Raw genomic sequence first — 11724 nt, 5'->3', positions numbered from 1 at the left:
CTCGTGCTCGACGATACTCAGTTCAATTACATAATCTCTGACTGCAGTTCAATTAATCCTTGTTCCGTCACGTTGTGACCATCTTATATATACCAGACTACCCACAATCTAGTAGTCTCCCGACAATTCACGAAGATTCGAGAAGGACGTGGCGTGATACTAGTCACGTGACCTCGCTGACGCAACACTATATTTTTATATCAAATATAACCCTATTAAAAATATCCACCCAATGAGTGAACACGTTGGGTGGACTCTTTTGGATTATTTGATAAAAATAATGCTAGGTACAGTCGACGTTACGATAATGAATTTACTTATTTCCTCTTTAACATTCAACATAACATGTTTAGGGACAACAAGGGACCCATTGGTTCATCTCGGTTGTCACATCCTCTAAAGTCTAAACTAAACTAAAACTATTAAATAAATAAATAAACTCTCAAAACCAGCCCTTATCATTCTTATAGTTATCAAGCTTTCTCTTAAACTCACTTAAATTTACTGCTTCCACAACATCTAAAGGCCAACCAACCTGTTAGAAAAATAAAACTTTCTTAGCTGAAGATTACTCCTACGTTGATAAAATTTATATTTGTGTTCCCTAGGCCTACTATTCTCGCTGTTACATATGAAAAATGATGATGCACCAACATTATCAATTCCCTTTACAATCTTAAACACCTCAACTGGATCCCCTCTAACTCTTCTTTTTTCAAGGGGAAAACAATCTCAGAGATCTTAATCTATTCTCATATGACAACCCCTCAATCCCAGGTACCATTCTAGTAACCCTCCTCTGAATCCTTTCCAACAATCCAATGTCCTTCCTAATGTAAAGAGCCCAAAGTTGAACACAATACTTCAAATGTGGCCTAACCAGTGACCTGTATGATAAAATGAAATTATAACCTCTTTAGACTTATATTCAATATTTCTGTAGATACAATCCAAGATCCTATTTGTCCTACCACTAGCGAAATCACACTGCTTGGATGGCTTAAGAGACTGATCAACTGTTACATCAAGATCCCTTTCTTTCATGGCATCCAAAGTACACTTATAATTCAAATTATGATAACCCACATGCATTATCTTCCATCTATTATAATTAAAACCCATCTGCCATTTATTTGCCCAACTCACTAAATGATCTAAATCATTTTGTAAATCAGCAGCATCCTCTTCACAGCTAGCAACACCCATTGATGTAAATCAAAAAGAGAAAAGGTTCTAAGACTGATCCCTGAGGTACCCCATTTGTGACATTAATCCAGTTTGACTGAACTCCATTTGTAACAGCCATCTGCTTTCTTCCATCCAACATAAGATATTATGGGGGAAAAAAACTAATATTGGCTCAATTAAAAAGCATTAGAGTCAGTAATATTCGCGAATCCTTAGAAATAATAAAGTTAAAAAATATTATGAATTATTAAAATTAGACGAAGGTCCGGCAAATATTTGTGCAAGAATGTGGTGGGACCTTCTCTGAAATTTATGCAGAAATGTAAATTTACACACGGGTCACATGATATAGCTAAAAAGAAATAAATATGACACTTAAGTCTTGCAAGTTCATTCCTGAAGATGACATGATAAACGTCGAAACGTGTAAAGTCCGCATTTAATTGTGTATCGATTTTAACTTTGTGTATTATTATTTTAATACCTTTAGATCGTTTTTATATTAGTGTTTTATAAATTGCTTAGTAAAAAGTTGTTTGAGCAAATTATTCAAAATCAATTTTGATAAGCTAGCTTCATATTTATACAATATATTTCACTTTTTCACGTATTATCTAATAAATGGTTAGTCGCATCTAAAAAGAGATACTTCTATCCAACAACCCTCCCCCCCCCAGTGGCACAGCGGCATGTCTGCAGACTTACAACGCTAGAAACCGGGTTTCGATACCCGTGGTGGGCAGAGCACAGATAGCCCTTGTGTAGCTTTGTGCATAATTAAAAAACAAACAAACAAACTATCCAACAAGTTATGATACCCTGTTTGTACGAGCATTCTGATCTAAGCAACCTAAAATAAACTGTGGGGCTTAAGGCAACACAATTTGATAATTGTTTAGACCAGTGTTTCTCAACCTATTTTTGCTCGTGGCTCCCTTTTGAATTTGATTTATCTCTGTGCCCCCACCCCCTCGTAGACGCCGTTACTTAGGAAAAAAGTTACTTTATTTCCACATTGTTGATTTATAATATTATTTTTACAATATTGTATTGTTTTTAAATATTTTGTTTATAACATAATGTTTACTTATACAAGTAAAAATATTCTGTTAATCATTAACATTTCATTCAGTGTGATCCTTGGGCCTCATGAACACTTGAAAGTTTTTGAATGTCCGGTTGTAGTGTGGTCAGTGATAAGCGAAGTTCATCTCTCTTCACAACATCAAGGAGGTTACGTATTTTATATAGCAAATAATTCACCCGACTAAAACCAAATAAAATATGGGAAAAGCGATAAAATACAACTTTGCCTTCTCCCAGAGCTGAGGAAACTTATTAGCTATTTCACTACTAATCCAGATATAATATTTGTCACGTTTGAATCGAGCTTGGGTTGTTGAAATATTTTATTCTGGCAGTGAAGTTTCGGTGGCCCACTCAGAATTTACTGTGGCCCCTTAGAAAAATGGCGTGGCTTCCTGGGGGGCCATATGGCCCACATTGAGAATCACTGGTCTACACGACTTTACATACACGTTCGTAACAGCTATGCTTATCGTAAAACGAATATAAGGGCATAAAAACGAGTCGTCTGATTCTCGTTTGCTTATTATTGTAAATGAATTGTGAAGATAAATAAGCTAATACTGTAATTAATCTCTCTAGCATACGCCACTGAAGACAGTGCAGTCATGTTAATTAAACAGATACGATACATTTACTGTAAATTCAGTGTTGTAAACACATTTTTCTGAACTGCTTATGCACGAAATTGCTGTGGGTCCATGGTTTTGTTGGCTATAGAATACTTAACATAGGATTCATACAAAAAACTGTTTTAAGAAAATACCTTGACTAATACTACAATGCCATTGGGATTCTCTGCGTATTTCATTCATAAAATATGTGACTTCGCTTAACCCGATTGTTTTGGTCATGTCTTGCACTAAGTGTTATAACAAGCAAAAGAATAAAATTACCTACCATTATGCAATATGTGGTTGAACCACACTGGTATTAAACAAGGATAAAATAAGTCGGTAATTTTTAGGGTTAAATTGCCTTGAATCACCATTTGGGCATTCTCGCTATTTTCCCAATAATAATACATATTAGTTTAGGAGATCAGAACCATATCCACACATGCATAAACACTAATAATAATTACACCAATATATTACGCCCATCCTTTTCTCTGCGTGTATCAGGGCATTCTTTAAAACAAATATCTTTATGCAAGTGAATAACTGTATGCATAAACCTGAAACTAGGTTATAATTGATGCATACATCCACGTTAGAGACCCGTTTCGACCAGTCCACATCAGACCAGATAATGAAACTGTTTGGGGTCATACTGGATCCGATTGGTTTGAAATAGTCAGACCCAGTTCGATCCAGACTGATCTGGACCAGTGGTAAGTAGCTATGTTGAAATTATGTGACACAGACAGTTATTATCGAATTCATGGTTTCTAACGTATCAAATAAAAGTGTCAAGCTCTATGTTATCAATAAATTTCCCTTAGATATTTTTAGGAGCTTAGAAACTGCATTTTTTCCTAACACATATGGAAGATCATTAGGTATAATAATTGCAACTTCAGTTATAGGATAGAATTACTTATAACAAGCTATGCTATAAGCGTTGAGTCTGAAATGATCATAACTGTCAGATGACTATGTATAATCAGTGCAACTTCAGTTATAGAATAGGATTGCTGATAACATGCTTTGCTATGAGGGTCGACCCCAACCAAAGCTTGTAGGCTTAAGCACGCACTGTCCTTTACTGGTCACCGATGCAGTGATATCATATGCTTGCTGTGTTGCAGTATCCTCGATTTTGATTTCAAATACGAAATTATGATTTATTTTTATGCTGTTCTTATAAGTATAATTACTGGTACAGTTGTAATTGCTCATTTATTAAAGTTTGTTTTCAATTCATAAATAGAACATTCACTCGACTTTGCATATAATAATAAAATACAACATTTTCAGATTTTTTCGTCATTCATTATTTCCTCATCTAAAAGGCAGGTATTTTAGGGCTTTTTCAATACTAATTATTTCATCATCGCTAATAAAAGACATGTTTTTTAGGGTTTAATGTTTTGCTACACTACTTTATTAAAACTGCATCCAAGTTTGTTTCTTATCAAGCCGCGATAAGTAATAGGATAAAAAGTTACTGGTAAGTTGCATTCTGAATTCCCGGTAGCTCCGTTATAATTTTTCTGAAACTTGAGACTCAAACTTCCAAAACTCAACGTAAAATATAATTTCTATAAGCAATATTTTCTGAAAACCAAGTCATTTTTTGAAGTGTGTTTTGAAACTAGAACACTCAACATTCCAAATTTGCTGATGTCACTGTAAACCAACGAATCAACTTTATACCTAGTGTTATTGTCACTGGAAATTCAAGTGAAATTTTCTGTGTAATGTTAATATTATTGAATATGCGTAAATTCTCTACAAGTGTTAATAAAGACTTTGTTAATCACAACACAGCAAACTCTCTATATCGTTTCATCATCAGTTAAAGAACAACATAACTACCATATGGTGTTCTCTGTGTAATTTTGTACCTGTTTGTCCCAAGTAACTACTGTATACATTGTATACGAGTCAATTGATTGGGTTACATGATACTACGTGAAGAATACACGTTTTTTTTGTGTAGTTTTTTTTCTGTTTGATCAATACTTCTTGTTTCATGATATATATATATATATATATACACACGTCTGCATAATATTAAACACTGAAAAATATTTTACTGATGCCAAAAAATATATTTTATTGCACTTGATACATTAAACTATGAAAATAGGACTATACATACTTTTAAATACATATAATGATATGTTGATATGTGTATTTAAAAACTGTACAAAGTAGGAAGTGCAATATTCACAAAATATGCCATCAACATTTGATAACATCTAAAAAAGTAAGCTGTACGTATTAATCTGACAGTAACATACTGATTTTAACACCCTGAGGAAGACAATGACATCAAAGTATTAGATTTTAAGTCACCTAATATTCTCATTACATCACATTTTGGAAAATATCCTTCAGTAACCAATAAGTAATACACAAATGTTATGCACTCCGAACTCCTCGGCAGATTTCAGTTGTACTGTGCCAGAATCAGCCAAGGTCTAAAAGCAATGCTATGTTTGTAAGAAGCACAACTCTTTAAATTTGCTTTGAAAATTTAAGCTTTAAACTTTCAATTTGCAGTCCAAGAAGCTTTTAAACATCCATTAACAAAAAAAAAAAAAAAAGAATTCCCACTGTCTTCAATCTACATCATGTAAACTATGCAATTACATATTCGTAGTTTTATCATTATTCAAAAAAAAAGTATAATAACTGTATATCATGTTAAAATATATTTATTTCATGTATTTTAAAGGAATGTAGGTTATATACTAGAAAACACCAATAACAATTTAAAAAAATAATTAAATAAATTGCCAGAGCTATATTTCTACATGTTGCACAGTTCGAGGAAACTTAAATAGCAAACATACATTAAATATTTGAGTAATATCTGGAATATCTTTTTGATACATTGTTACTGGAATGGTTGAAACAGAACATTTGATAGGGTAATCCAAGACTCAGTATATGTAAAATGATGGATGTGGCCAAGAAAATGACGATAAAGAAAAGAACACTAACTTTACAAAAACCTGAATTAAAGAAAAAGTTTTCAAAAGATAAAAAATAGTACTTTTTTTATGTTAACTCCCTAATAAAAAAATAGGTTAAAACAAATGTTTTGCTTATATTTCTTTAAAGTAATTATATCACAGTCACATACTTTTGGGTTAAAATAATTGAAAGCAGTGTTTTTAACTTTCTAAGAGTTCATATTTTCTTCATGTACAAAAGTCACTAAATAATATATATTTTAGTAGATGTAACTATGGCAGGAATTAAGTTGCTAAACATTTCGTCACACAATTAGAGGTACATATAATTATGTAAAACATTTGCATACAAGATATTAAGGCTGGTAACAGATTCTAGTGCAAAGCCAGAAAAAAAAATTCAAACTATACAAATGTTAATTACTGGTGAATGAAAACTCAAATTGATGGCAGTATTGGTATATGATCCCTATGTTACTTAATTAGGAACACACATGGAAAAAAAAAAAGGTTGTATCTAATAAACTTGCCCTGTTTAGTAACATTATTAACAATTAAACTTGCTGTTTGAGTTTTTTATTGATCAACAATTAACATGTGTATCATATCACATTTTATTAGGCAACTGTAGCTTATAAAACAATACACTTATCTCGGCTTAAAAGTAAATTTGTGTATGGTTAATACTAAAAGATGCTCTAACACTCTCCATTCAATAAGAATTATATCAAAATAATGCCAAAGAACCTAACTCAGAAAAAAAAAGTATATTTTTAACTAAACGAAAATAAATGACTCAAATATTTTACATAGTAAATATCTTAGCAATTCCTAAAAAATACAATTATTTTTACTTATACTTACTTATCATTATCACAATTAGATCGTTATATATAAACTGCAATAAAAAATAGTTACTAGCTTGTAAGATATGTAGACAATTTTTTAGATATGATATATACTGAAATATTTTATATATTAATGTATATCTGAAATCATGCTTTATAAACAGATAAGTAACACACATACACACCATCAAAGTGAGGTGAAGAGACACAAAAGTTACTAACAACCCCTGTTATCTGTAAGGTCCCTTGGGGCCTGAGAGAATTAAACCAAAACAACTATCAAAGATTGTATGGAAATAAAACCAACACCTTGATATCTGATCACAGTTTTTCTCTTATTTCTTGTTTTATACAGAAATATGAAAAGATTATTGTTTGATTTTGCACTGTACAGGCTAGTAACTACATCATTTTAACCAAAATAATTTTTGAAGTATATAGAATACATGCTTATTAATTTTTACTTAAATTTGCTAAAATAGATTTGTAATAGGGTCCTACTTTGACAACCTTGTTTCATACATATCAATTAATTTTTTTTCTTTTTTTGCAAATAAAACAAACATGTTTAGCATGTATATGAATTCAAAGCAGAAGTATCACAATGTAGACAATGGGAACAAGTTGGAGTTACAAAATCAAATAAACTAAAAATATCATATTGGAGTCATTACCATAATTAAATATTTTTCTGTATTTAACTTTTGTTTGAGTAAATATAGTCCAAGTTATTTATAAAGAAGGAAAAAATACTGTAGCATCACAACTTGTGGTCAAAACATATCCAAAAACAGAAATTGTCACCAAAATTAGCAAAGTCATTAATTAAGAAAAATAAATAATAAGTTACTTAAGTTCACGAAGAAAAACATTGTTAGCCAACAAAGGTTTTTTTTGCAAGCACAAGTCTAATACAACACCCAATGTTAACAACGGCAGTAAAGCAAGTTTAGAAAATTAACTAATCAGAGTTTCAAGTACATAAATAGTTAAATTAATTCACAACCAGGGTTACACGTGCACAGATGGGACAGTGAAAATCACCATCTCCGTAAAAAAGACTTCGATTTATATTTTGGTGAGAGAGTGGACCAAGGTTTTAATAAACATTAAGGATAAAGGAGATATAACAATCAAAAAACTAATTGGTATTTTTCTTAACATAATATCTATCAAACATTAAGTTTTTCAATATGTTATATTGAATGAGAAATTTTTATCCAGTGTTTCATATGAAACTTACAAGCACAGGCCATATCTCATGAAAAGATTTTCACAAACTTCAAAGTGTAATAACAAACTTTGATATTATTACTTTGCTAATCATATTCAAGGGAAAAAAACATGATCTGAACTACTTATGTTAAAAGAGAAATAAATATGTAAGTAATGATACTAAATAGTGCATTTAAAGATTTAATATGAAAACTTATCATAATACAGAACAGAAAATAATACTCAAACTATCTCACTTATCATAACTTCTTTAAATATTCATAACTCAATAATGATTTGTAAAAGAAATTTAGATACATTTTTGCATAATTTAGGGTCTCTAAGCAAAATTATTTTATAAAAAAAGACACTTTCAAGCTAGAACTTGTGAGATGGCAAGCATTGGGTTGGACTAAAAGTATAATAATAACAGAAAATATACTACAATTGTGAAGCAGCAATCTACCTTATCACGAGTTCAAATAATCCAAAGAGTAAAAAAGTAAGACTTCTTGAGGTTGTCATATGAATATAAATAAAGGATTTTGTCTAACAAATTGCAATTAAATATGTCTTTCACACCTTTCTTTTCCTCTATTTTTCACTATCAGTGCATCTGTAGTTTACTTGTAACTTCAATCCTTTTTTCTTCTGTATTTCACAACATAACATTTTACAGTTAACTATATCTTACATTTAGGATTTCCTCTACCCTTTTGTTGTAAATGCTCTTATTTTAAAATATGCAGTATTCCTTACTGTTAACAAGGATGAAGGTAACTTTTTCTTCATTTTCTGGATACTAGTCTCCTGTGTTTCAAATTATCAATAGATTTGTAGTAAAGTTTCTCTCTTGTTTTAAAATAATATTCATCATTGGTCTGGATTTTTGTCTCCTGTGTTTCAAATGATCAATAAATTTACAGTTGTTTCCTCATTTTCAACATAGGTGAAGAAAATTATCTCTATCTCCACTCCTGATTTTATCATCTCCGACTTACTCATCGCCAACACATTTAAGTGAACTGTGGAATTGATACACTGTTTTCTTCTGGTTTCAACACTGACACAAACACTTTATATTCTCAAAATTAACATCAAATTTTGCAAATTCAGAAGTAAATGCTAAAAAGCTGTTTAAGTAAAAACTTTAAAGATACAAAATACATAAAAACTACAAGTAATTATTAGAAAAAACTAGTCCTTAATATATATATATAAATTCAACTACCCTTAGTCTCAAATCCACTGAAATGAAGAAAATAAAACTGAGTTACAGGCATACTAAATATGCCAAAGTAGATTTTAGTGTGATTTTACTGCATCACTTAAAATGTCAAACAACCAAGTCTCTATTCTCAATTAGATTTAAAAACACCCTATCTATGATTAGTTAATTTTTAACTCACGAAACTGCACTGTTAACCTATAGTTATTAAATTATTGAACCAACATCTGAATATATTTAGTATGATGACAGTCTGATTTTCCAGAAGCATATAGTAACAGGTTAGTTGAAAAGTACAGATGTTATTAACTCATGAAACACTCAGTAAATCATCTTCCTTTAAGTGCTAAAGATAAAAAGTAAACACACACAAAAAAAAAAAACATGGCACACAAGACAGGAGTAGACTTTAACAAATATCTTCTGAATATAAAATAACCTCTTGTAACTATTTCATAATTTTGTTTAATTCATTTGGACAGCTCTGTATAGCATAATTATCTCAACTGCAATAAACTAAACAAGGCCTACTTCTTCTCCTCTTGGTTTAGTACATGAAATAGGCAAACATCCCGAATCTTCTGTAAACCAGTATAAACCACTTCTTTGTTTCTTCAAAAATGCTGATTTATCAATATCAACATGTAGGTTTATCACACTGTGGAGCATGAGTTAAGGCCACAGACATGAGAAGGGGTAAATCGTTACGGTCAAACCCAAGAACTGCTACAGCATCATCCAGATTATCAGGAGATCTATTGTCTGCAAGATATGAACCTAATGACTTACTCCGTATATAGAGTTCTTGAAGCTTATCTTCCAGATGCATCAAGCACTAAAAGAAGAATAAAAATAACATTTTCAAAATCTATTTATAAGCTAATAACCATCTCTTGCATCAAATAGTGTTATATTTAATTAGCAGGTACAGATAGTTTTGATGCTGCCTTACAGAGAATTTGTATATTAACTCTTTCTGGATTGAGGGAGTGTTGCTGATATCCCTTGATTTTTTCCTTGTCACAGTGGAAATACTTAAAAAATTTGCATGAAACATAGAACAAACTTTCTAAATAATATTCAGCTTTAAAAACATTCATATGATTTAATTTAGTTTTTCTATCATTATTTATTTTGTGAAATCTCCAGTTTCATTGTGAGACATTGTTTAGAAAAAACCCCAAAAAAAACTGACTTTTTTTGTTGTTGTTGGTCAGAAGTTTCTTTTATATTATATAAACAGTCAGTCTCATTTTGATTGATTTTTGTTAATGTATTTCTTTTGATACTTTGTTTTGCTTATTGTAGCATTCACCACTTCCAGCTATAAGTGATAAGAAAAGGAAACAGCACAGGAAAAATATTTATTGGTGACATAGAACTTGACCTTTCAAAATAGCTTTAGATCAGACTAGGTAAAATATTTTTTGTTAACAATATTCTTTATCAAAATTAATTTAGATCTACTAAATAAGCTTTCTTTTCAATACATTTTTAGTTATTTCATTCATGTGCATTGTTTGAGTATGATAAATGTAACAACAGTATTCAATAGATAAGGATCTGAGTTATCAACATATTTTACCACCACCTACAATTCTCTCTAAACCTAAGTAGTCTTATTTGATGTCTTGTCATATAAGAAAACATCTAAAGAAACTACAAACATTTGGTTTATTTTTAAGCCTTCAACACTTCCCATATTTTATTGTTGTTCTTTGCAAGACCTAGGTTTTCTTGCTTTCCCACAAAATCATAAATTAGTTCTCATACCATTTTATTGACATATAAATAGTTTATAATCTGCTCTATCCAATGGTGCTTAAACTCTGCCTGTATATAATTTCATAGCTGAAATTTCCTAATAACTGTTCATAAAAGGTTGGGAACAAGAATGAAAGAAGAAAAATCATGTAAGATACACAATCTTTAAAATTATTTTCTCAAGGGATGATAGTATCTATGTTTTGGTAGATGCAGGAAAATTCTACAAAATCAATGTGTGTTATTTACAGGCAAAGACCCTAAAAAAAAGGGTAGAACTGGAAGTTTGGAATTGTTTTTTTTTTCTTTGCAAGTTCCATTTAATATATATAACAAGATCACAAAATAAAATACTTTTGAGTAAAACACATTGTTAAAATAGTTAGAATGACTGTTTTTACCTAACTTTTGAAATTCCTTTTGCATGCAAGTGTGCACTTGACACCTAAAAGGTGCTCACTAATCCAGTTGAAAATGTCATTTAAAACGATTATTAATAGCCAAAGCCAATCATGGACTTCACAAGTCCACTACATATTCCTTTTGCTACCTTGGCATGAAAACCTCCCAGGAATATCATATGAATTTACCAACAAAAGGAATGATATAAAAACAGATGATAACACACAATGTGATAATTTCATTACATATTTAAAAACATTTTACTTTGAAAATGAAATTTACAAGTGTACTGTTATCCCAAACATTTAATAGAGAAAGAAATGAACCCAATAATGCCAAAAGTCACCCACAAAATACCAAAAATGGCAGAAGTGTTCACATTTCCTCTGGAGTGAGATGCATAACAA

At 30.8% G+C, this 11724-nt stretch overlaps 1 protein-coding gene across 1 annotated transcript in view; it reads right to left on the bottom strand.

The window, feature by feature from the left end:
- Nucleotides 1-6665: 6665 nt before the first annotated feature.
- The window catches only part of LOC106469690 (folliculin-interacting protein 2-like), a 43078-nt gene continuing 38019 nt past the window's right edge, over nt 6666-11724 (bottom strand). The window contains exon 13 of the mRNA XM_013930198.2: nt 6666-9986. Coding sequence (XP_013785652.1) covers nt 9789-9986 — 198 coding nt within the window. The 3' untranslated portion in view covers nt 6666-9788. The remainder of the gene's footprint in view (nt 9987-11724) is intronic.

This window comes from Limulus polyphemus, unplaced genomic scaffold, assembly GCF_000517525.1.
Source record: "Limulus polyphemus unplaced genomic scaffold, Limulus_polyphemus-2.1.2 Scaffold3614, whole genome shotgun sequence".
Lineage (NCBI taxonomy): Eukaryota > Metazoa > Arthropoda > Merostomata > Xiphosura > Limulidae > Limulus > Limulus polyphemus.
The sequence above is the reverse complement of the archived record's forward strand: the minus strand, read 5'-3'. Positions and strand labels throughout refer to the sequence as shown.